The sequence below is a fragment of the Citrus sinensis genome, chromosome 5 (genome assembly GCF_022201045.2).
Source record: "Citrus sinensis cultivar Valencia sweet orange chromosome 5, DVS_A1.0, whole genome shotgun sequence".
Lineage (NCBI taxonomy): Eukaryota > Viridiplantae > Streptophyta > Magnoliopsida > Sapindales > Rutaceae > Citrus > Citrus sinensis.
The window spans coordinates 30,870,453-30,896,037 of NC_068560.1; the positions used below are offsets into that span (position 1 = coordinate 30,870,453).

Below are 25,585 nucleotides of genomic sequence, written 5' to 3' on the forward strand. Positions count from 1 at the left end.
TCATTTCTTTCAGTTTATTCGACTTTTCCCCTTACAGTTTCAAATAGTTTAACTTTTGGCCTTATTATTGAATAAATACTAAAGTGGCCTTCTTAAAAAAAAAAAAAAAAGGTGAATACCTTAAAGTGCCTTAAAATAGAAGTAGTTCTAAAAAAAAAAAAGCATTTCACGATTGAATTATGAAGTAGTGCCAAAATTGAAATATGAATAATCTTTTATCAAATATAGGAAAATGAACAACTTACAATTAGGGATGGCAAAAATCCCCACGGGGACGGGTACCTTCGGGGATTTTTCCCATTCGGGGAGGGTACGAGGATAATTTTATACCCAATTTTTTATTCGGAGAGGGGACGGGAATTATTTTTTACCCAATTTTTTATTCGGGGAGGGGACGGGGATGAGGTGGAATCCCCATCCCCTACCCATTTCCCCATTTTAATTTTTAATTTTATTTTTATTTTTAAAATTACTAATAAATAAATAACAAAATTATAAATATTGTTAAAAATAATAAATATTAAAATAGTTATATTATTAAACTTTTAAACTTAATTAACTAATTAAAGTCTTAAATTTTTAATCCAAACCACAATGATACAGGAGAGAGCTGCCTAATTATAATTTACAACAGTTCTAATCCTAATTCGTATTCTACATTAGCTCGAATTGCTAGAGATATTTTGGCAATTCCAATTACAACAGTTGCTTCTGAATCAGCTTTTAGCACCGGTGGTAGAGTTGTGAGCCCACACCGTAACAAACTTCATCCAAGCACATTAGAGGCCTTAATGTGCTGTCAAACTTAGTTACGAGCTTACAATAGCAGTATGAGTTTATTTTACATTGTAATTATATTATACAGTTATTAATATTTGCGCTTATAAGTTACATTACTTATATCATTTTTCTTGTTTTAGGTTTGAAATCTGAGGCTATCTCTCAATTTGCCACATTTCTCGAGGAAGAACAGGAGGAGCAGGAGGTGAATAGTTTTATTAAAAATATTAATTAAGTATCTACATTTATTTCATTTATTTTATTGCCGATATAAAAATAATTTTTTTCTTTTTATTGTAGGATTATGAAGATTGAGTCATTGACAAAGATAATTATTTTAATAATTTATATTTTGAATGTGACTTTGTAATGGATCAATATTAATGCAAAATATATTTTGAACTTTATTTTTATCTGAATTTTTTATTTTAATATGATTAATTTAAAATCGAAAATAAAAAAAATGTATTAGACTATTAGTTATTTGGGGACCGGGGACCCTCGGGGATCCCCTGTTATTATTCGGGGAGGAGATAAAAATTCTCTTAAGCAATTCTGACGAGAACATGGAGGGGACGGGAACATAACAAAATATCGGAGATGGGTATGGGGAGATTGATCCCCTCCCCTCCCCATTGCCAATTTGCCATCCCTACTTACAATATTATTTGACACCAAGCCCTTAGCCCACTCCTAGGAAAAACATCGGTTTCTCACTATTGAGCTCTATGTGTTTTAATTTTTAACTTCTAATTTATAATATACTGTATACACTAACGTAATTTCTGCACTCAGTGCCTCAGTGGAGGCTTTGTGTATTAAACAGCTCTGCGTTGTAAATATACCTTAAACTAATGTGTTCGTCTTTTGATAACAAATCATATGCGACTAAAAATTGTGCTCTCTTTTTACTTTGATGTTCATTCACTTCGCTATTCTTTAAACAAATCATGCTGCAATGGGAAGACTTGTTCATACATTGCCGTGACCTGTGAAACAATTTAATATTTATTCCGATAAACACATTCGGTATAAACATCAATGTTTATTATACATTGCAAAAGGGACCAGGTAACGTCGTTGCAATGACACAATTTAGAAATTATTCCAAATAAATTTTTGATACAAACATCACTGTTTATACTTTGCGAAAGGGCCAGCTGACGGAATTCAAGTTACCAATGGGATGAAGATTCTGATTTCATCTGTGGATCTCATAGACGGAAGTCCAGCATGCACTAAACTTCGACAATTTTCATCTTAAAATCTCAATGCGTTCGAGGCTGACACTGGTTCCCTATCTGACAATAAATTCGTCTGCATAACTCTGTTTCAAAGATGATCATGATCTAGTTAAGACGGATAGTCCTAGATATAAAGATCCCTATCTGCTCTTTTGACTAAAATTTATTCTTTCTGACAAAGTTCTAATTGATTGTGGTAAACATTTGAAAAGTATCCAAGGCTTCTCTGTACAGCAGTGAATTAACATCAACAAATTGCAAAACAATTGAATTCCCAATTGCTGCTCCAAGACACCAAATAAACTTTGCATAAGCTGGCATTATTGATATAGACGGAAACCACCTACTATTTTATATGCTTTCATGAAACAAATATATGACATACCTTGCTGCATAAATATCATTAATCATCCTTCAGTTCTTGTATTTCATTGTTTCTTTCTCAAAACCAACAGTAGGAAATCGTTTTGCGTACTCCTCGACTTTGTCTCGGAGGTTTGAAATCTCAGATTGAATGCTTTCATCTGACATCAAAGTTGCTACAAAATCCTTCAACTTTGTTCCTGAATAGTAAATAATACACAAGATGGTTAGTAAAACCAACAAAGATTATGAAGATGATTACACCCAATAGAATATGGCATCGTAAAGAACCTTTAGTATCACCCTTGATCTTTAATGCCAACTTCACGGCTGCATCGAAGAACTCAGCTACCTTTTCAAAATCTTCCTCGACAAACCCCCTAGATGTGAGGGCTGGGGTTCCTGAAGCACCAAAGAAAAGAATGACACTGGTATTGAAGTACTTTGGCAATAATCAGCAGATGATAGAGGATTAAAATGGGAAGACATACCCATGCGGATGCCACCAGGAACCATAGCAGACACATCACCAGGAACAGTGTTTTTGTTGGCAGCAATATGAACTGATTCCAAAACCTTTTCAACTCTTGATCCGTCAATACCCTAGGAAATAAAATAATGGAATGAATGAACCGATTCCTTTTCTGATGCTATAATATTGTTTGCTGTACATCCTGTGCAAATTGAGTGAACACCAAGGTCTACATTTGAAGGTGGTTCTAATTTCACCATATATAAGATTTCTTGTACCTTGTTTCTCAAGTTCACCAAGACTAGATGGTTCTCAGTTCCACCAGATACCAGATCATAACCTCTCTCTAGCAAACTCTGCAGACAGAGTGGATTTAGAAATGTATTTACTAAAACTTAAATTGCTCTGGTATATATGATTATGGGATATACCATCTACTCATCCAAATTAACAAAGGAATACAAACTGCGAATAGACAAAGTATCCAATGATAGAAAGACACATTCAGTATACCCGTGCAAACTTTGAAGAATTGCTGAGAACTTGCTCCTGGTAGGCCTTGTATTCAGGGGTCTTTACCTGGAATCACATAACAATCAAAGAACTGAATCAACACAGACTAGGATAAATGATTAGAATTGCTTGATCTGGCATTCTAAAAAGCATAGAAAAACATGCACGAATTTAGACCACATTCATGGTGTTTTCTTTGGCTAAATACATAAAATTAAAGCAAATAAATATAAACCTGCTTAAGTGCGACAGCTAATCCTGATATGGTGTGATTATGTGGACCACCTTGAAGTCCAGGGAAAACTGCCTGATTAATTTTGTCTTCATAGGCATACATCACCTGTTGGAAACAAGTGAACCATTAAATAACTCATTCTAAGTGGTTTGCAAGGGAACTTCTGTTCTGAATATCAACATTACCTACTTGTAAAAAGCAAAAATCTTGCATGTACAAAACAGTTAAAAAAGGTCCACTTGAAATAACAGCACTTTCTTGTTCCTTCCTAGCTTTCTAAAGCTCATGTCAATTTTTTTTTTTTGTTTTGGTCTCACTATTCCTTTTTGGGTTGAAAAATAGGACTTACTTCTTGTCCTTGTTTATTAATCTCTTTAACCCCCTTCCTGAAGAAGATCATGGCACCACGTGGACCACGGAGTGACTTGTGTGTTGTGGTCGTCACAACATCTGCATATTCAAATGGAGATGGAATAACACCAGCAGCAACCAACCCACTAATGTGTGCCATATCAGCCAACATAACAGCTTTCTGCTTGTCACAGACCTGCCAAATTCATCATTTTAAAATTTAAGATTTTACACATGCACGTTATCACAAATATGTCATTGAAACAAAAGCAAGTTTACCTTGCGAATACGAGCATAATCATAGAGGCGAGCATAAGCACTTGCACCTGCAACTATGAGTTTTGGTCTGAAAAGTGCAGCACTTTTCTCCAACTGCAAAATTCCCACTCAGATAAGCCAGAGCTTAATAAACAAAACCCTAACCACACTTTCCAAGAAAAAAGTTTGAAAGAAAACTGAAAGAAGCAGAAGAGCTATTTCACCCATTACCAGGAAAAAAAAAAAAAAAAAAGAGCGAGAGATGGAGCTATGACTACCCATATGCTTAATTCTGAAAAAGAAAAATTTACTCTTGTTATAAAGCAAATCCTGTGACTTCCTCATATAGTGACGCTTTTTCATCATCAGCTAGGAAGGAGCTACAGATGATATACAGTCACCACACACCATATAGTTGTGAGCAGATTTTATGTTTACAATCCCAAGAACTATAGAATTGGCAATACTCTTACTGATAAATCCAATTTCTGAGGATGAACCTTAGCACCCATAATGTGAGTTCGGTGACCTAGATGAACTTAACAGTACTCCAGAATTTTTTTTCTTTTTTCTTTTTTACAGTTAAGAAAACTTTCAGAAATGCACAAGTGGCAGGCTACCTGTTCGTAATCAATATATCCTGTGCTCTCATCCAACCTGTATGGCATTGTCTCAAAGAATATGGACACAGCAGATATCTTCTTGGTGTCAGTCTACACAAGAAATAAAAACTTGTCATCAATTATTACAAGCACAAACTCTGTAGGCTCTGGAATAATAGATAACTAAAACCACATTCAGTGGGCAAACTTATGAGCACCTGATAACCATGTGAAAGATGTCCACCATGAGGCAGATCAAGGGCCATAATTCTCTCATGAGGTTTCAGTAATGCAGTGTAAACTTGAAAGTTAGCAGGAGATCCAGATAATGACTGCACGTTAACTGCAAGGGGCAAAAATAAAAATCGTACCTGTTTCCTTAAACAAAATCAATCTATTTATCGTATGAGTAATAAGTGAATTTGAATCTTCATAGACAAAATGCAACATTTTAGCCAACATTCAAGCAAACTTTTAAATCAAAATGATGAGCAATAACAACTGGAATGCATGAAAATATCTAATTAGGAAATCGTATTCGTGATTAATTTACCTCCCCATTTTGCAGGATCCAATTGAAAGGCATCTAATGCACGCTTCTGACATAATGATTCGGCCATGTCAATGTACCTAATTGGATAGCAGTCATAAATGGAAATGTAAACAGAAAAATAATTAAAACAAAGAAAAAAGAAAAGTGAAGCAGAGTGGTGTGTATGGTCCTCTTGTCATACTCGTTTCCTCCATAATATCTAGCGCCAGGATAGCCTTCACTGTATTTGTTGGTCATGACAGACCCAACAGCTTGCATCACCGAGACGGATGTAAAATTCTCTGAAGGTATAAGTTCAAGTCCCTACATATTACAAAAACTTATTTTAAGTCCAGGATCATCATCACATCAGCAAAACTACAATATAAGTAAGTTTTATATTAATTGCATAGAGCGTGTATACTATTACAACATATAATATACCTTCCATTGCCTAGCTTTCTCAAGTTCAATGATGTCAGCTATTTCGGGATCGATTTCCTCAAGTGGAGCATTGAGTTGATTGATCCACTGAAACCAGTTGATATTGAATTAAAGGATAAAAAGCAAACGGGATAGATCACAATCATGTCGTGAGTAAGCAAGTGTTAATAACGCTTACAGAAGCAGGAGCTTTCTCATTGTTTAGTGCTTGGTCGGGTAAAGACGACTGCAAAAAACAGATCAAATTCAAATGAAAAGTAAAAGATTATACGAACGATCAAACAGTGAGTATGAAGTGAATGAAAAAGACCATGTAAACGTAATAGTGGGAACCGTGGTTAAGGTGACGCTTAATTGGGTTCGTGACGGAGGAAGAGAGTCGGCGAAGAGCCATTGAAGTTGCCATTTCTCTGTGTGTGTGTGTTTGTTCCCTGTGATTTGGGTTGGCAAAGTGACTGCTGACGACCTCTGTCTGTGAGGCCAAGTTGGTGGGGGGGTTGGTGGAGATGCTGATGGTTGCTTTATTAAAACAATTGTGGGTTTTGCAAATGGGAGAATTGCGTGATATACCTCATTTCTTTTAAAATATTCAATATATACTTAAAATTATAACACTCTTAAATTATATATATATATATATATATTCTAAAAAATTAAAAAAAGTATAAAAATAACAACAATTAAATCCTTATAAAACTAAACTTAACTCCTCAAAGTCGAGTAAATAGTCAAGAATATTCGACTTCAATCAAACTATACACAATTAATAATTTAGTATAAATTCTCAACTTTTTTATGTTAGTTAGGTAAATAATCGAGAATACTCGACTTCAATTGAAATAAAAAATTATCTGAAAATTTTTTAATTTTTTTAAGTAAGTCGAGTAAAGAGTCGAGAATAGCCGACTTTAATTTAACCTTACCCAATATTCATTCAGCAAAAATTCTTAACTTTTCATTAAAATTCGTTAATTAGTTGAGAATACTCAACTTAAATTAAAATAAATTTTTCTTTTTAATTAAGTCAGGTAAAAAATTGAGTATATTCGACTTTGGTTGTGTTATTATGTAGAAGTCATGAGAGAGAAAATAAACGTAAATAGATGATTTTTTAAATTATTTTTAACTCTTTATATTTTCATAAAATATATATTTATAATGGGGTATAAATTTAGTATTTAAGCACAAATGGTACATATTTAAATAAAAAACCCTTTTCAAATCAAGGTTTAATTTTTTATCTTGGCATAACGTCACAGACCATGGCGTCTTGAAAGTTTAAACGACCGCGCGGAGAGCAGACTCTTAACAAACTCTTGACCCCGGCTTGGGCTGAAAGAGGCCCAGAGGCTCATCAAGGGTGGCTTTGAACTGATGCTACTGCTAAAAAGCCCCCACAGAATTGACAATCGTTCCCATATAATTGAGTAAATTTTCACCATTGATCTTTCAACAAATTAAAATTACTGGACAAGGGCTTGTGTGGGCCTGTCTCCATACAAATTTTTTCTAAATTTCTTTATGGTATTTTTATTGGGTTCTTATCTATAAAAAAAGAAAACTTTCGGTAAACAGATATGTAGGTTTGCTATAGTCACGATTGTGTTAATACAAAGTAGGCATAGCCTCATAAATTAAAGTGCTGTTTATTTTTTGTCTTAAGTCTGAATTTAATTTTTTTCAAACATTTATTTATTTTGAGTTTTTCTTCTTTAACTTATCACTTATTGTTAGACAATTTTAATTGAATAATTTTTTTTACTTAAAGTGGAAAATTTTAATTTTATATCTTAAAAATACCTTTAAACATTCATGTATTTTCTATATTATGTATAAGGCTAATATTTTGTTTTATCCTTAAAGTTATTTTTTTCATTGCTTTAAATGTTCATTCACATGGTAACATTAATTAAACTAAAATATTACACAAATGAGATAATGTCCATTGTAATGAATCAAAACTAAAACAATAATGTTGACTTTGTAATAAAAGTTGATGTCATAATTACATCTTTTATTACAAAATTAAATTAAGAAACAATGATAGTGTTATTTTTTTGTAATAGTATCAAATTAATCAACTTGTTAAAATTCTAAATTGTAACAAAAATATATATATGCATCACCTAAAAGAATATTTATGTCAAACTACTAGGGTTTTAAAAATTTTCTATTAATATATTGAAAAAAGAAAAATAAACATGTCATTCATACATTTCTATTCAAACTTATTTAGATTTCAACTAAATTTAAATATATTCAAATTTCAAAATAAAAACAAATGCACCCTAAGGGTGAGTTTGATATTGTTTTCCAATTGATATTTTTTTATATTTGTTTTAGAGAAGGAAAATTGTGTTTTTGACGTGATATTTTTGAAAACAAAAATGTGTTTGGTAACTTATTTTAAAAATAGTATATGAAAATGAAAACAGCAAAAATATATTTGGTTGTTTGTTTGAAAAAAGTTGGTACAGTGAGAGAGAGTAAAGAATTACTTATTATTAGATTTTTTTTAGTTGCAATATATTTTTTTGTGAGTTATTGTCATAAAGTGTCTTTTTTTAAAAATAGTCTTTTATTATTATAGACAATATTTTTGTAAATAAATACAAAAGTGTCTAGACAATATCATAATGTAATATAAGAAATATAAAAATATATTATGTCCTTAAAAAAATTTTAGAAAGGAAATTATGATTTTTTGCATATTATTTTTTAATTTATTATAAATATTCCCAAAAATAATTATTTTTATTTTTAAAAATAATAATGTATTTTTAATCGTGTATATAAAGTATATTTATAACATAACAATATTTAAGATTATTTGAATCAATTTATAATGATATTACATTTGTTATATTCTTATTATCTATTATAATAATGTAAAGAAGGCATTTTTATTGTGGGACCCACAAAAATTATTACAATGATCATACAAAGTCAAATTTGTTGGATCATTGGTAGAGAACAAAAAAGTTGAGAACGCCAGTATGATTATTTATAATAAATTAAAAAGTAATATACAAAAAATCATAATTAGAAAATTATGATTTTTTGATATTGCTTTTAATTTATTTTAAATATTCCCAAAAATAGTTATTTTTATTTTTAAAAATAATAATGTATTTTTAATCGTGTATATAAAGTATATTTATAACATAACAATATTTAAGATTATTTGAATCAATTTATAATGATATTACATTTGTTATATTCTTATTATCTATTATAATAATGTAAAGAAGGCATTTTTATTGTGGGACTCATTAAATTTATTACAATGATCATACAAAGTCAAATTTGTCCGATCATTGGTAGAGAACAAAAAATTGAGAACGCCAATATAGTGTTTTCTATTTTCCTTCACGAGTTTTAATAAATGAAAATGATTCATTTCTAGTTATTGTAACGTTTTCTAAAAATATGAGTCCACTAAACAAGTTTTATTCATTTTCCTTTTCACAAAATGAAAAATAACAAATTGAAAGCGTTACCAAACGCAACCTAAGTTTTTTTATAGGATTTTTTCGTAGTAATTCCAATTAATTCTTTGTCACAAATTAACAATCTTGTATGATTACTGTCTTTGTCTTAGGGAAATAAGCCATTTTAAACAGCAAGCAAAGCTGACATTGACCCCAAACTCGGCTAATGTTACACATCTTTCACCTGTACTTGTTGCGAGATTATTTTATGATCCATTCCGTGATCTTCCTCTTCCATAAATGCTTCCAAAAGAACCATCAATGTATACTGAATTGCACTGCTGACTACGACAATGTATGATTGCAAATTTGGGCTGCAAGTTGGATCTCATTTTTTTCTTTTTTCTTTTTTCTTTTTTCTTTTTTCTTTTTTAGTATGGGTAATGCTTGTTTAAATATCTATCTCAAATTACATTAAATTTTTTAAATTAACATAATATGCTATGTATCGTTATTTGAATTGATGAATAATCACTTATTTCAAATTTCAAATATAGTTTAAAATAAATTTTCAACTAATTAATTTTTAAACCCTTTAAAAAAAAGAAAGAAAGAAAATTGCAAGAAGATAGAACATTCCAAATATCATTTCTTTAGTTTTTTTTTTTTTTTGTCCCTCTCTTAAAGACCGGACAGTAACCAATTATATATACCTGTCTACATTCCAACTAATTAATTTTTAAAAAATCCCCCACCCACCCTTTAAAAAAAAGAAAGAAAGAAAATTGCAAGAAGATAGAACATTCCAAATATCATTTCTTTAGTTTTTTTTTTTTTTGTCCCTCTCTAAAAGACAGGACAGTAACCGATTATATATACCTGTCTACATTAACATTTAAGTACTCCACAACAGAAAGCAACGAGCAAGCAAAATAACACATCTTTCTTCTTGAATTTGATCATTCTGTCTCAATGGGAACCGTAGAGACAGAGGGGCCGCCAAGCAAAGAACTAACAGTGGCGACCGAGGATCCCGCAATAGAAGAAGAGGAGATGTCCCCAATAGAGCAAGTTCGGCTAACAGTGCCCACCACAGACGACGCATCACTCCCAGTATGGACTTTCCGCATGTGGTTCCTTGGTCTCTTCTCCTGCGCTCTTCTATCTTTCCTCAACCAATTCTTCTCTTATCGTCAGGAGCCTCTGATTATCACCCAAATCACCGTCCAGGTGGCAACTCTCCCCATCGGACGGTTCATGGCCACCCTTCTTCCCCAGGCTAAGTTCCGTATTCCTGGATTTGGGTCCAGAGAGTTTTCTCTTAACCCCGGTCCCTTTAACATGAAAGAGCATGTTTTGATTACCATATTTGCAAATGCTGGAAGCGCTTTCGGGAGTGGCTCAGCTTATGCCGTTGGTATTGTGAATATTATCAAGGCATTTTATGTAAAGAACATCTCTTTCTACTCAGCCTGGATTCTTATAATCACTACCCAGGTATCAGCTTTCAGCATCACCTTTCTTCTACATTTTAATCCCGTCATTAAATTAATTAAAACTACAAGTAAAACATTTTATTATTAATTATAATTAAGTACCTGGTTGTTAGGAAAATTTTCTAACTCGAACTTAAAATCTAGAACGAGTTGACAATAGTATAAAAAGAATTTTACTAAAGTGTAAACGGGTTGACAATGTTGTGAAAGTTCATCCAGTTTTTACTTTTTCAATTCATTCTAAATTTTAATAAAATTTAGAATTCTAAGAACAACTCCCTGTATTAAAGGCAAACCTGCTAATCAAATAGCCCCTAATGGTATTTAATTTTGGCCAATATATTTTTTAATCTTATGTATTTACAGGGAACAATTACTTAAAATTTTAATAAAATTATAGATAAAATTTAATAATTTGTATGAAGTATACAAAGTTGTGTGTGTGTGTGTGTGTGTGTCATGCTGGTGTTATTTCTTAGGTTTTGGGGTACGGATGGGCGGGACTACTGAGGAAGTACGTGGTGGAGCCGGCACATATGTGGTGGCCTAGTACCCTTGTTCAAATCTCCCTGTTCCGGTATGCTTCAACTTTTATTATTATCACGTATTATTACTTTTAAGTATTCTTCTTCATCTTTTTATGATGAATAAAAACAAGTAGTTTACAGTTCATTTTAATTTGTTTAACATAAATGCGTTGTTTTCGTAATTAAATAATATTATATTTCGAGGCCCATTACAGCTATATCCCCAATGAAGTTCAATATTCAAGAATTTTCCCTAAGCTTTTAATTTGTCTTCTACAATACATGCGAACAGTATATACCAGCCGTGAGCTGGGATTCTGCAGGGTTCAATTCATGCATGGCTATTGGCTACTAGTCGGGTCCCAGTGAGAATCTCGTTCATGAACGACAAAACAATAAATCCATATAAATCAATATCATTGAATTTGTTTGAAATGAGCTAAATTAACATAGCATTGTATCGTTGATTTATCAAAAGATTAAATATTAAATTTTAATCGGCAGATACCGATTTTTTAAATGCAGCCTCATCCCACTCGCATGATTTCAAACTTTCATTAAATAATAATAATAATGAAGGAGAGGAGAGGAGAGGAGAGGCCATCATTTTTATTTTATTTTATTTTATTATTTATATGTAAACTTTCCCATCCGAATTTAAAATTCAAGAAGAATTAACAACTTTGTAAGCAGCCTTTTCACAACATTGCAAACTATTTTACAAGGTTTTGAAACAGTAAAAAAAGATAGTCTACAACGTTGTAAATATCCGTCCTAGATTTAAAAAAAAAATTGGATTCCTATATATTAAAGTCTACAATAAGATTAAAAAATTAAACAATATATAGATTTTAATACATTACATGATAAATTATACTTTATGAGAGTCATGTATTTTTTTATTTTTAACTTCTTATTGATTTTAATACAATTAAAGATACTTGATTGAAAAATTATTTTATATATAAGTTATTAAAGTAAGGAATAACCAAAAAAACAATAAAAATATATATTTCAATACATTATAGAATAAAATACACAGTATTATGATATGTGTTTTGCTTGTTTTTTAATTTATCTCGTATTTTAATAACATAAAGAGATCCCTTATAAATAATAATTCTCTCTCTCTGAGAGAGAGAGAGAGAGAGAGAGAGAGAGAGAGAATTCTTCTTTAATGAGGGTATATTCACTTTGTTAAAGTAAGAATGCTGTGTTTTTAATAATGTCAATAATTGGCATCCTCACTTATCAAAGAAAAATTGTATATATCACGCCCTCAGTTTTTAAGATGTAGATATGAGATTTGATAATATTTTAAACTATTGAAATATTAGCTTATAACATTACAATATTTAAAATTTTGAATCTATATTTTAAAAAATGTGGACATCTATGCTAGAGAAAGAATATATGTGTGTGTGTGTGTGTGTGTGTGTGTAAATTTTGATTTATAGTAAGTCCTTCTTTTACAATTTTCAAAGTATTAGCCGATATACATTTCTGACGCCAATTTACTTTCAATCACTGCCCTTATTCTATGTAGAAACTTTTAGATGGATTCCAAAATGCCAGGTTATCAATAAACTCCATTTTCAAATTGTTTTTAATACATTTACAAGCACACAATGGCATCCATTGTGGGTGTCCATATTATAATGAGCAGATTTACACGATGAACATTGTTCTATATGTGTGCATGTGATGCTATCAATATCTACATATGTACGTCCTCCATATATGCGTGCTGGCAGAGTTCTTGTTCATTGCTTGAATTTCATCTAAGATCTTGTTGTATTCACGTGGAAGAACTTGCATGATTCGCCTTATGATTTGTTCATTGAACTTTTAGGACATTGCACGAGACGGAAGACAATGTCGGCGGCAAGCGCCATCTATCTCGAGTGAAATTCTTTGTGATAGCACTAGTTTGTAGCTTCTGCTGGCACTTGTTCCCTGGCTACTTCTTCCAAAGCTTACAAAGCATCTCGTGGGTCTGCTGGGCTTTTCCGAACTCAGTTGCAGCCCACCAAATCGGGTCGGGCCTAAACGGACTCGGGGTCGGGGCGTTAACCCTGGACTGGACAGCAGTTGCGTCTTTCTTGTTCAGCCCTTTAATATGTCCTTTCTTCGCCATCGCAAATGTCTTCGTAGGATATGCCTTTATTATTTACGTAGTGATTCCCGTTGCCTATTGGGGGCTAAACTTGTACAACGCCAAAACTTTTCCAATATTTTCATCGCATTTGTACACCGCACAAGGTCCCGAGTACAACATCACATTGATCGTCAATGACAAGTTTGAGTTGGATTTGGCATCGTATAAGCAACATGGAAGAATCCATATGAGCACCTTCTTTGCTCTAACCTACGGATTTGGCTTTGCCACAATTGCAGCTACACTTACTCATGTGGCCTTATTCTACGGAAGGTAATTAACTTAACTGTCTCTCAATCCACGCATTCTTCAAAATGTAACAGCATATTTTTCCATATATAATGTTATTTGTAGGGAGATTTTAGATCGATACCGAGCTTCTTCCGAGGGAAAGCAGGATGTTCACACAAGATTAATGAAGAACTACAAGGACATACCTTCATGGTGGTTTCAAGTGCTTCTCGTTGGGACAATTGCAGTCTCTCTTGCACTCTGCATTTTCCTGAAAAAGGAGGTTCAGATGCCGTGGTGGGGGCTAATATTCGCTTCTGGCCTAGCTTTCATATTCACTCTTCCCGTCAGCATCATCACTGCCACCACAAATCAAGTAAGTTATAGTTTAAGGATGAAATTTTGAAACATTCTAATTTCCCGGCCCCCTAAAATAATTAAGAATCACGATTTTGTTCTGTATAGACACCAGGATTGAATATCATCACGGAATACATAATGGGAGTAATATTGCCAGGGGAACCGATAGCCAATGTTTGCTTTAAGACCTATGGATATATGAGCATGGCTCAGGCAATTTCCTTTCTTAGTGATTTCAAATTAGGGCATTACATGAAGATCCCACCAAGATCAATGTTCCTAGTTCAGGTAATTAATTGATAATAATCAAACCCTCTTCTCTGTTTTCCGCAATCCAATAGCTAGCATGAAATTAATACAAGCTTGCATTTGATCATCAGTTCATTGGAACCATCATAGCGGGAACAATCAACCTCATTGTAGCATGGTGGCTTTTAAACTCAGTCGAACACATATGTCAACCAGGTCTGCTTCCGAAGAACAGTCCTTGGACATGCCCAAATGATCGTGTATTCTTCGATGCATCTGTTATATGGGGTCTAGTTGGACCAAGGCGAATCTTCGGTTCTCAAGGAAACTACGGGGCTCTCAATTGGTTCTTCGTAGGAGGATTATTGGGACCATGTGCAGTGTGGCTTTTGCACAAGAAATTTCCAAATCAATCATGGATACCCCTCATCAATCTTCCAGTCCTGCTCGGAGCAACAGCTTACATGCCGCCGGCCACAGCTTTGAACTACAACGCCTGGATTTTGGTCGGAACAATATTCAACTTTTTCGTGTTCAGGTATCGCAAGAAATGGTGGCAGAGGTATAACTACATTCTGTCGGCTGCTTTAGACGCTGGAACGGCGTTCATGACTGTTCTGCTCTACGTCTCGCTGGGCTTGGAGGGTGTAAACTTGCACTGGTGGGGGTCCAACCCTGATATTGACCCAGAGCATTGTGATCTCGCAACTTGCCCCACAGCAAAGGGCGTTGCAGTTGATGGGTGCCCAGTGTTCGCTTAATATGCTTTTAGTTAATGTAATATAGTATAATATAATAATCCTACTTCCCTGTACTCAAAACTATGTTGGTTTGGCATTCTTTAAATATTATGAAAAATCATTGAACTGTTTTATTTGTGTCACAGGGTACATGCCATAATTTTTGGGACAAGTTTTGGGATATCTTAATAATACTGTTTTTCTTTTTATATTAAATCATCTTATGATCGAAAATCACATTGTGCCCAATTCTTCCAACAAATATATAATACAGCTACATTCACAAATCTCAAATCGAGGATTTTAGTTAAGTTAGAACAATTTTATATTAGTTTATCTATGCGTTTGTTGGTATTAATATTATTTTTTTATTTACAAATTAAATTAATTAAGTCTTAAAGCATAAATGTATGTGTGTGAGACAAATGCTAAGTTAAATTACATGTAACTTACAACAACTCAAAAATAATTACCTAATATAAAAGAATGATAGTATGTAAAATAAGTAGGAAAATCAGGATAAATATTTAGTGCTGAACTGAGTTTTTTTCTCATTACTGAATCAACAGTTATTAGGTAAGAGAAATAAAAAATAAAAACTCAAAATAATTTTGACCATTGATTCAGTACTCAGCAAAAAATCAGTTCATCATTTAATCTTAATCCAAGAAATCATAAGTAACTACATTTAGGTGGCGTTTGTTTTTTAACTTAATGACTTAAAGTGACTTAACTTAATTAATTAAGTTAATTAGAGGTGTTTGTTTTTATAATTTAATGAGACTTTTTTTTATAATTTTGACTTAATAAAATAAGCCAATTTTTTTGGTTTTTTACTTAATGGAGAAATCTTAATTAAGTCAATTACTTGTTAATGTCAAAAATATCACTGCTTTATAATTTATTTTTTATGTCTATCCCAAAACTCACCCATAGACATTTACCCCACATAAAAATATCCATGTTTTTTCTTTCTTATATTATATACGATAAAATTTGAAATTTATGGTATTTTATATATTAAAATTCTAAAATAATTATGTATTCACTTGAATATAGTTTTACTTATAAATGTTAAAATATTATGGTATTTAATATATTATTTATTTGACATTTAAATTTAATAAGGATACAAATGAAAAAGTACATATTTTCAACTTTTTAAGTTGAAAAAAACAAACAACTTAATACTTATTTTCTGAGATTCAGACAAAAAAACAAACATATTATTCAGATTCAGATAGTCAGATCTATTCAGAATTCAGACTAATTCAGGTCTATTCAGATTTCAAAAAAAAAAAAAAAACGCCACCTTAGATTTATTAAAGTACATGAAATATAACTTAGAAAAATCTCTATATATAATTATATGAAAAAGAGGATGTGTAAACTAACAAGACAAAATCATATATATATATACACATCCTCTTTTTCATATAATTCACATTATCAGAAATTCAATTGTAATTAAAGTTTAGTTCTCCACGTATTACGTAACAAAATACCCTATTTTTGCTCTTCACGAACTACTACGGATTCATAAATCATAATCAATTCACGCCAAAACGGCAGAGCTAGCTAACTGACTCTCACAGGCTCATTCACGATGGACTTTCGCGATGCAGAAGCGCCGCCGTCGAAACGCAAAGATCACGAACTGGACGACGAAAACGACGACGTTTCTCCGATCGAAGAAGTCCGTCTAACGGTGTCAAACGAAGACGACCCGACGCTGCCCGTATACACATTCCGTATGTGGTTCTTAGGCGTAATCTCGTGCGTCCTCCTCTCTTTCCTCAACACGTTCTTCGCCTACCGTACGGAGCCTCTGCTCGTCACCATGATCTCCGTACAGGTGGCAACTCTCCCCATCGGACGGTTCATGGCGAGGCTGCTTCCGGAAAAGAAGTTCAGAGTCCCTGGATTCGGAGAGAAGGAGTTTTCGTTAAATCCGGGGCCGTTTAACGTGAAAGAGCACGTGCTCATCTCGATCTTCGCCAATGCTGGGGCTGGGTTCGGCAGTGGAGCCGCTTACGCTATCAGTATAGTGGACATTATAAAGGCCTTTTATCGACGTAATATCAGTTTCTTGGCTGCGTGGATTCTTGTCATTACCACTCAGGTTATTTATTCAACTTTTTCTTTTTAATGTTGTTAAAATTTAGACGTAATTATGTACTCATTTTTTTCCCTAAAAAGTGAAAAGTTAATTAAATGATACATTTAAATGACTAATCTCTTGTGAGTAGGTTCTGGGGTACGGTTGGGCCGGAATACTGAGGAAGTTCGTCGTTGACCCGGCGGAGATGTGGTGGCCCAGTAGTCTGGTTCAGGTTTCTCTTTTCAGGTAATTATTGCTCTTTTTTTTCAAAAAAAGAAAGTAAATTTTTAGTGCAAAACGTAGTGTTTTATTTAGTTGCATGGATTAAGCGATAGACTAGACTTGCGGCTACCTGCACAACATTGAATGGTAGAAAATGTGAAAGCTAGCCAGTTGATGGCTAATAATAACAATAATGATGGATCTCAAAATATTGCCCTTTAAATAAATAATTCCTTTATTAAGAAATATTTTCATTTTAGCTACAGTTAAGACTACAGTGTCTTTTTTCTCAATATATTTATTATTTAGGTACAAATCTTTGCCAGATCATTTTAAACCAAGTTTTGTCACATGTGAGCGGTTGAGGATATTTATGATTGCATTGATTTCAAGGGTTAAGACGATTTTCGTAAGTTCTTCTTTAATAATTAGCTCCAAATTAGAAGCAGGTAATTTATAATTAGTAGTATGTTTGGAGTTGTTATATTTTTTCTAATCCAAGAATTTTCTACAAAGTAAATATAAATTCCTTTTTAAAATAGTTTTAAGCATTTTTTTTCAAAAGAAAAATTATAAATCGTTTTTGTTGTTTTCGAACTTACTTTATACGAATTTTTTTAAAAAAACACACATTTAATTATTTAAAAATGCTGTCGCTAACGTCTAATGCACTTTCAAAGGCACCAAACAAATAATAACATACTCTACTTTCGACATAGAACTATGAACCTGTATACATAATTGTATTCTTATTGTAGAAATTGAAAGAAGAATTTAATGAAAAGTCCCATGTTGATTTTATTTTACAATTGAACAGGGCTCTGCATGAGAAAGACAACAATCGCATGTCACGGGGGAAATTTTTCTTGATTGTACTTGTATGCAGCTTCTCCTGGTATATATTTCCAGGTTACCTTTTCCCCACTTTGACTACAGTTTCTTGGGTCTGCTGGGCATTTCCAAGTTCGATAACAGCCCACCAGCTAGGCTCAGGCATGAAAGGACTCGGTCTTGGTGCCTTTGCCCTTGACTGGTCAGTCATTGCCTCTTATCTTGGCAGCCCTCTTATTACTCCATTCTTTGCAATTGTCAATGTTTTTGTTGGCTATATCATTGTGATGTACGTTTTGACACCAATAGCTTACTGGGGTTTCAATCTCTATGATGCCAAAACGTTCCCGATCTTCTCTTCACACTTATTCAATTCAAAAGGACAGATATATAACATATCAGCCATTGTCAATGAAAATTTTGAACTAGACATTCCAATGTATGAGCGGCAGGGCCCCATGCACCTAAGCACATTCTTTGCCGTTACATATGGCATTGGCTTCGCTGCCATTATATCTACTCTCACGCATGTGGCCTTGTTTAATGGAAGGTAAGTAATCACAGAGACTAGAATTGAGTGCTTTAGATTACATCGGAGCAATTGTTATATTACATGAATGGTTGTTCTAACAGGGAGATATATGAACAAATCCGAGCCTCTACAAGGGGAAAGCAAGATATCCACACTAGGTTGATGAAGAAGTATAAGGACATACCAAATTGGTGGTTTTATTTAATGCTTGTTGGATCGCTGATACTCTCTCTTGTGCTATGCATTTTCATGAAAGATGAGGTCCAAATGCCATGGTGGGGACTCCTCTTTGCAGCAGCCCTTGCATTAATTTTTACCCTTCCAATCAGCATCATAACTGCCACAACCAATCAGGTGAAAGCATTGAATTTTGGCTTGTGCGAACTTTTGCCCTTAGCTTAAAACTCTGTTCAGCATGATAATTGATTAATCAAAAGCTATCTTCTTGTATATTTGCATTGTATAGTCGAATAAAAAAGAGGTTTAGATTAATACTAACTTTTTTTTTGGGGTCATTTTTGTTAATTCATTATTTGTTACTTTTGCTGCAGACGCCGGGATTAAACATTATCACAGAGTACATCATGGGTGTTATATATCCAGGTAGGCCAATAGCTAATGTCTGCTTCAAGACATATGGGTACATCAGCATGAGCCAGGCAGTTTCTTTCCTCAGTGATTTCAAGCTTGGCCATTACATGAAGATTCCAACAAGAGCCATGTTCGTCGTTCAGGTTTGTACTAATTTAATCAGATATTTCAGTACAATATGCAAAAAAAGGTACTCGTGACAGTAATTAGTTTCTCGATACGGTTATGTTTTCAATTGGAATGTATGATGTCTAAACTCCTTCTGGCTTTTTGTTGTTCATAAAGTTCATAGGGACTATAATTGCCGGAACAGTCAATCTAGGGGTGGCTTGGTGGCTGCTAACAACCGTAGAGAACATATGTCAAGATCAACTCCTCCCTCCCAATAGTCCTTGGACATGTCCTGGTGACCGCGTATTCTATGATGCATCTGTCATCTGGGGTTTAATTGGACCAAAACGTATCTTCGGAAGAATGGGAATCTACTCAGCTCTCAACTGGTTCTTCCTTTTAGGAACATTGGGACCTTTCGTGGTGTGGCTGCTGCACAAAGCATTTCCCAAGCATAAATGGATTACATTGATTAATCTTCCAGTACTTTTGGGAGCAACAGCCCAAATGCCACCAGCTACGACTGTGAACTTCAATTGCTGGATTGTGGTTGGGACAATATTCAATTACTTCATATTCAAGTATCGAAAGGGGTGGTGGCAAAGATACAATTATGTTGTATCAGCAGCCTTAGATGCTGGATTGGCTTTCATGGGAGTTCTTTTGTACTTCACCCTTACCATGGAGAACAGAAGCATAGACTGGTGGGGCTCAGCTGGTGAACATTGTGATCTGGCTTCCTGCCCAACTACCAAAGGTGTAGTTGTTGAAGGGTGTCCTGTTTATTAAATGTCCTTCCGCTACAAGATTAAGCTACTTTAGCTGGTGTTATTAGCTTCATGAGGCATCATTAGAGAAATTAAAAAAAAAAGTATTCGTAAATCATCAGGCTTCTTTAGCTCTCAAGTCCATTCTTTTAAACTTTTAAGTCATGTGGATGTCTGTGATTAATCACGATTGTTATACAATTAATCATCTATGGTTATTTTTTCAGTTCCTAGATGACGTTCTGTATATATTGCGGAACTCCACAACAAGATTCATACTTCTTAAAAGTTAAATCTACTACAGTTGAAGAAAATACAAGATAGTTAATACAGGTTGAAGGAAAGAAATATGCAAGCTTGAATGAAAAACATTTCAAGTTGTTGAAGAAAAATTCACAAGTAAAATGCAAAACTTTTTAAACATGTGTGTGTGTATAGTTTTATATTTACATATATATTGGAAGATATATCGAAAATGTATATTACAACTTTTAGAAGAGACGCACCAAAAGAGTAAGAGAACATCATAAAAGAGATTTCGAAGTTGATGAAGATGGAGCAGCATATCTAGAAGAGAAGCCACGAGACAGAGAATCAACATCACCCTCATCCCAACAGCCATCATCGAAGTTCTGAGCATAGCTCAAAGGATCATACTTAAACCCACCCGCTGGTTTTGGATTCTTGGCCCTGAAAGCTGCTTCTATATTAAAACAAACACTTCGCTGCTGTGCACGCCTTCTTGTATCTCTCCAAATTCTCGGCTTCCTCCATGGAAGCTTTAGCTTGAGCCGACCCCAGCATGATAGCAGCCCTGTTGCTTCATCATCTGTATTCTTAGGAGAAGAAGAAGTTCTCTCCATCATTGCTTTGAGTTTAAGATGAGAACAACTATTCATTTTGCCAACTTGTTGGGGTATGCCTCTTCTCTCCTTTTGTTGTGGATTTTGAATGTGTGGTAGAGAGAAGATGGCATTTATAAGTCGATATGGAATAACAAGTCCCATTTTGTTTTCAAGGAGAAACGGAAGATGAGTGAAGATATAATTTGTCATTTGCTTGCCACAGAGCGAATCTCCGCCTGTACAATTACAATGCATGATAAATGTAGTAAATATCATTTGCACCATTCCGCAGTGGACACACGTCGAATAATACAAGTGTCTCTGTAGAGGACAAAATATACATGCAGCTGTTATATCCAAAAGGAAACTGGATTTATAAAAAATGTCAGCAAGCTGAGCTAGCTCAGTGCGAATATATTAACTCATGTTGGCTTTAAATATAAGAGGTCGGCTTCATCTTTAATCTTTACTTTGAGAAAACAACAGAAAACCAAAAGCTTAAAATGATAGATACCGAATTTTTACTACTAAACTATCAGTTGCTAGACAAAACATATTAAAGATACTGATTTTAACTTGGGATGCAATTCTTAAACTCCCAAAGGGCTTCTCATTGTACAAAGATAAGATTCTTTAAAATTTTCACATATGAAGATGAAAAGAAAAGATTGAAAAACCTGTAACACCACTGGACGTCAAGGCCATTATGAAACAAAATGCCAAAAAATACATATACATATCCAAGTCAGCTAGAGTTTGTTAACTAATGTCATTCCATCGAAGCCGTCCCCGAGCAAATAGTGATACTGCAACACTGTTTTTACATTTCTCCCTTCAGATATTCCCAGGTTCAAGCAAATAAAGGAGCATGTGCGTTTGATGCTATAGAATTACTGGAAGCTTACAGAAAGAATATCCATGGACTGCAGTATTGATGCCATTCAGAAACTGTGCAATTGTGTAAACGTGCTTATCATTCCAAGCTCATTCATTCGCATAGACCTACATTTCCATCTTTGATCATCCATTTGGATGACACCTATTAATTCATCCTACACTTGGTTTTCAATGCAGATAAATAAACATAAGAAGAAATCATGCCACAACAGAACTAAACTTATTGCTTTGTGACTGGCTCAAGTCAGAGGCTCCGTATAACAACAGCATCTACATTGGTTTAGTATATATAGCATATTTGATTTTTATCAGTAATGAAAATGACAGCAGCAAGAGGCAACAAATTATTTCCACAAAGAGCGTTTTAGGACATGAACAAACTACTTAAAGCTTGCAGAGCAATGCCGATTCAAAGTGTGAAAGCTTAAATAAGGATAGACAAGACAGCATTTGAGTGGTCAAGTGAGGTAGAAAGTAAAATACAAAAATTTGACAAAAAGAAGAGGAAAAGTCTACATGGACTGTCTACCAAAATTGACCTTGAATTTCACTCTTTACGAAGAAGAAGCTAATATGAGGAAATTTATAAGCTCTTACGGACGTAATTTGCCAGCACTTAAAGCTGAAGAAATTCAAGGACACAAATTACCAGTTACCAATCACCACAGAACAGAAAATGGAATGGACCAACAGGCTACATTTTGACTGCCACCTGTTCTGCTGAGCTTTTCTTCACAACTCCTCTGGAGCACAACTGATTTAATAGATCAAGAGCCTCCTTAGCTAAACCTTCATAAGCTATGCCTTCAATGAGAATGGTGTATGTAGCTTCAGTGGGTTTACAACCCCTCGTTACCATATCTGCCAAGATGTCAATAGCACGATAGGTCTGCCGAGCCTTACAAAGTCCTAAGATGATAGAATTGTAGGTGATAACATTAGGCCGGACACCCAATCTTTCCAAGTCATGGAAAAGCTTAATTGCTTCATCAACCTTGCCTTCTCTACTTAGTCCACCAACAAGTGAAGAGTAGGTAATGGTATCAGGCTTAAGACCTTTTGTGCGCATCTCCTCCAAAAGCTTCATCGCTTGCTCCGTCTTCCCCACCTTTGAGAGGCCATCAATCACAGTATTGTAAGTGATCAAAACTGGAGAACAATGTTTGTTACTGAGCTGATTAAGTATCTCAACTGCTACATCAACCTTCCCATCTTTGCATAATGCAGTGAGCAGAGTATTGTAGGTTACAATATCAGGGTAACAACCCCTGGAGACCATAATCTCCAAATACTCAATTGCTCTGTCCATTTTCTTCTCCTTGCAGAAACCATGAAGCACTGGGTTGTAACTTAAGGAATTGGGAGTACACCCATGCTTAGGCATTTTTTCCAGAATGTCGATTGCTCGACCCAATAAACCCTTTCGACACAAGAAATTAATCAAGATGTTGAAAGTGACAACACTTGGGGAGCAACCTTTGAGAACCATTTCAGCTAATAGTCTCTCAGCATCCATCCACCTCCCAGTGCTACACATGCTACGCAAAATAATATTATGTGTTATCACATTCGGTTGGCATCCATAGGATGGCATGTCATTTAAGAACTTGATTGCTTCGTCCAACCTTCCTTCCTTACAAATTCCATTGACAAGAACATTATAAGTAACCACATCGGGAATACATCCTTTGTTCCTCATCTCATCTAAGAGCTTCATTGCCTGACCAACCCCGCTTTCTTTGCAAGTTGCTTCAATCAATATGGTGTATGTAATTACATCCGGATAACACTCCTTTTCCAATTGTTTGTGAAGAACTTCCATGGCAAGATTTAATTTCCCACTGTCACACAAAGTTCGCAAAATAGTGTTATATGTAACAACATCAGGTGCAACACTCATTCGCTCCAAAACCTGTAAAGCATTATCAATCTCCCCCAGTCTGCAATACCCACTAATCAAAACATTGTAAGTTATAACATCAGGAACTGCTCCAGAATCTTCTACAATCTCCATAACTCTTGTGGCCTTCCTAGTTTTACCAACCTTACAAAAACCACGAATTAAACTTGTGCAAGGGATTATATCAGGAATATCACCATGATAAACCATACTCTCAAGAAACTTAAACCCCTCTTCAAGCTCCCCATTTCTAACCAATCGACGAAGATGATTATTACTCTCAAAATCCTCAAAATTTAGTGAAGAATTCTCCATGCCCGAAGAAATATGACCATTGTTCAAATGTCCTTGTACAAATGCCTCACCATGCTTCATTTTACCATTAAAACTAAGTGTTTCAACTTTGGAAATGGCAAAAACCCGGTTCTGCCTTTGCTTTTGGAACCCTTTATGCTTTTTAAAATCTACACTGTCGGCAGATTGAACAGAAAAAGAAACTTTGCAGCCCACATGAACTTTCCTAATAGCCCTAGCCCTAGCTATATCCCCAGCCCCAACACTGAAAGGACCAGTATTTCTACAGCTTTCTCGAGTGAAATGTTGAAATGAGCAAAACCCTTCATGGGCATGATTTGCTGGTACTATAATATCCATATTTTCAGCTTCAAACGTATATTAATGATAAAAAATTCATGCTTCCACAACAAAAGTGTTTTAGAGAGGGTTTTGTAACAGAACAACGATAATTTATCAAAGAGGCTAAATAAAGGAATATAGAGAGTTATGCTTACTATGAGACTCTTGTTAAGAAGTGGAAGATAGAGAAGCTACAGGGAGAAGAGTGCCACTGCCGCCAAGGCCTTGTTTCTTATCCTGTTTGTGTTTTCTCTTGTTCAATAACTATTGCTCCTGTGCGGTCGAGGCCGAGCATTCTATGAAGTGAATTTAGGGATGGCAATTGTACCCGCAAACCCGCAAACCCGCCCAAACCCACCCGCCAAAACCCGCCCGTTGCGGGTAATTTTACCCGTTGCGGGCGGGTTTAGTATTATAAATTAAAACCCGCACATGGATGCGGGTGGGTTTGGTATTAACCTTATATCTGGTGGATACCCGCATGGATATCCACCAAACCCGCAATATTTTTTTCAAATATTTTTAATTTAATTTTAATATAAAAATGTATAAAGAAAATAATGTCATTAATTAAATTACCAAATAGCTAAAGGCTCAAAGTTGTGTATGTGTGTATATGGCCTATATCCTATTCTAAAGTCATAATCTAAAGAAAACTAAAGGCATTTTTCTTCGAATTAGTATTTAAAAATATTAATCTTAATTATTATTATAGGCATTGTGTTGGATGGGTGCTTATGGTGGTGAATGAAATGAATATCTTCTCTTGGAGCTTGTTTTAAATGATAATATGAAATGTAATTATTATTTTTAGATACTAGTTTGTGTTTTTTAAATAGATTTGTGTAATTTATACTTAAATTTGAGAATTTGTGTTGAATTGATGTGGAAATTTTAATTTTTCATTTACATTATTTAAATATAAAATTGAGTATGTTATATGGAATTTGAGGTTATTATTATAAATTTATATATTAAACATTTGTGATTTTAAATACGGAAACCCGCAAAAAATCCGCCGGATACCATTGCGGGTTTGGTAATTGTTAAAACCCGCTGCGGGTGGGTTTTTGTAAAAAAATTAAAACCCGCTGCGGGTTGCGGGTGGGTTTGGTAATTTAAATTTTGTGCGGGTTTGGGTTTGGTAATGGCAAACCCGCTGCGGG

General features: G+C 34.2%; 4 protein-coding genes and 2 long non-coding RNA genes across 7 annotated transcripts; 3 read left to right on the forward strand and 3 right to left on the reverse strand.

The window, feature by feature from the left end:
• The first annotated feature begins 350 nt into the window (after nt 1-350).
• On the forward strand, nt 351-1,187 carry LOC127902650 (uncharacterized). Its single transcript, XR_008055081.1, has 3 exons — nt 351-828; nt 921-985; nt 1,081-1,187. It is a non-coding gene; the product is annotated as an uncharacterized LOC127902650 (long non-coding RNA).
• Nucleotides 1,188-1,772: 585 nt separating this feature from the next.
• Nucleotides 1,773-6,338, reverse strand: LOC102629156 (serine hydroxymethyltransferase 2, mitochondrial-like). 2 transcript variants are annotated; one of them, XM_052442454.1, is made up of 16 exons: nt 6,105-6,338; nt 5,973-6,020; nt 5,795-5,881; nt 5,553-5,674; nt 5,372-5,448; nt 5,037-5,161; nt 4,837-4,929; nt 4,238-4,330; nt 3,957-4,154; nt 3,608-3,712; nt 3,373-3,438; nt 3,138-3,215; nt 2,879-2,990; nt 2,679-2,789; nt 2,410-2,587; nt 1,773-2,305 (listed from the first exon to the last, which is right to left on the reverse strand). In XM_052442454.1, the coding sequence occupies exons 1-15, from the start codon at nt 6,198-6,200 to the stop codon at nt 2,439-2,441; spliced, it is 1,560 nt and encodes a 519-aa protein (XP_052298414.1). In that variant the 5' UTR covers nt 6,201-6,338; the 3' UTR covers nt 1,773-2,305; nt 2,410-2,438. The 2 variants fall into 2 exon arrangements, with proteins under 2 accessions (XP_052298414.1, XP_052298413.1); XM_052442453.1 differs by having other exon boundaries at nt 1,773-2,107; nt 6,105-6,337.
• A 3,806-nt stretch (nt 6,339-10,144) lies between these two features.
• Nucleotides 10,145-15,120, forward strand: LOC102629648 (oligopeptide transporter 4-like). Its single transcript, XM_006472341.4, has 6 exons — nt 10,145-10,722; nt 11,201-11,298; nt 13,101-13,679; nt 13,761-14,013; nt 14,103-14,285; nt 14,378-15,120. The coding sequence occupies exons 1-6, from the start codon at nt 10,198-10,200 to the stop codon at nt 15,005-15,007; spliced, it is 2,268 nt and encodes a 755-aa protein (XP_006472404.2). The 5' UTR covers nt 10,145-10,197; the 3' UTR covers nt 15,008-15,120.
• Nucleotides 15,121-16,294: 1,174 nt separating this feature from the next.
• Nucleotides 16,295-20,401, forward strand: LOC102614616 (oligopeptide transporter 2-like). The gene is made up of 6 exons (XM_006472930.3): nt 16,295-17,108; nt 17,236-17,333; nt 18,127-18,690; nt 18,774-19,026; nt 19,224-19,406; nt 19,549-20,401. The coding sequence occupies exons 1-6, from the start codon at nt 16,593-16,595 to the stop codon at nt 20,161-20,163; spliced, it is 2,229 nt and encodes a 742-aa protein (XP_006472993.2). The 5' UTR covers nt 16,295-16,592; the 3' UTR covers nt 20,164-20,401.
• Nucleotides 20,402-20,568: 167 nt separating this feature from the next.
• Nucleotides 20,569-24,704, reverse strand: LOC127902560 (uncharacterized). The gene is made up of 2 exons (XR_008054952.1): nt 24,575-24,704; nt 20,569-22,038 (listed from the first exon to the last, which is right to left on the reverse strand). It is a non-coding gene; the product is annotated as an uncharacterized LOC127902560 (long non-coding RNA).
• On the reverse strand, nt 22,205-24,575 carry LOC102629926 (pentatricopeptide repeat-containing protein At1g09900). Its single transcript, XM_006472342.4, has one exon. The coding sequence runs from the start codon at nt 24,435-24,437 to the stop codon at nt 22,578-22,580; it is 1,860 nt and encodes a 619-aa protein (XP_006472405.2). The 5' UTR covers nt 24,438-24,575; the 3' UTR covers nt 22,205-22,577.
• Nucleotides 24,705-25,585: the final 881 nt, after the last annotated feature.

Bases quoted from the DNA above. Each gene is read 5' to 3' on its own strand.
- LOC102629156 (XM_052442454.1), bottom strand. From the start codon at position 6,200: ATGGCAACTTCAATGGCTCTTCGCCGACTCTCTTCCTCCGTCACGAAC. The intron at 4,930-5,036 runs GTGCTCATAAGT...TTTCTTGTGTAG, and splicing joins ATCTTTCACATGGTTATCAG to ACTGACACCAAGAAGATATC. The intron at 4,331-4,836 runs GTAGCCTGCCAC...GGAATTTTGCAG, and splicing joins GATATATTGATTACGAACAG to TTGGAGAAAAGTGCTGCACT.
- LOC102629648 (XM_006472341.4), top strand. From the start codon at position 10,198: ATGGGAACCGTAGAGACAGAGGGGCCGCCAAGCAAAGAACTAACAGTG. The intron at 10,723-11,200 runs GTATCAGCTTTC...GTTATTTCTTAG, and splicing joins TTCTTATAATCACTACCCAG to GTTTTGGGGTACGGATGGGC. The intron at 14,014-14,102 runs GTAAGTTATAGT...TGTTCTGTATAG, and splicing joins TCACTGCCACCACAAATCAA to ACACCAGGATTGAATATCAT.
- LOC102614616 (XM_006472930.3), top strand. From the start codon at position 16,593: ATGGACTTTCGCGATGCAGAAGCGCCGCCGTCGAAACGCAAAGATCAC. The intron at 19,027-19,223 runs GTGAAAGCATTG...CTTTTGCTGCAG, and splicing joins TAACTGCCACAACCAATCAG to ACGCCGGGATTAAACATTAT. The intron at 19,407-19,548 runs GTTTGTACTAAT...TTGTTCATAAAG, and splicing joins GAGCCATGTTCGTCGTTCAG to TTCATAGGGACTATAATTGC.
- LOC102629926 (XM_006472342.4), bottom strand. From the start codon at position 24,437: ATGGATATTATAGTACCAGCAAATCATGCCCATGAAGGGTTTTGCTCA.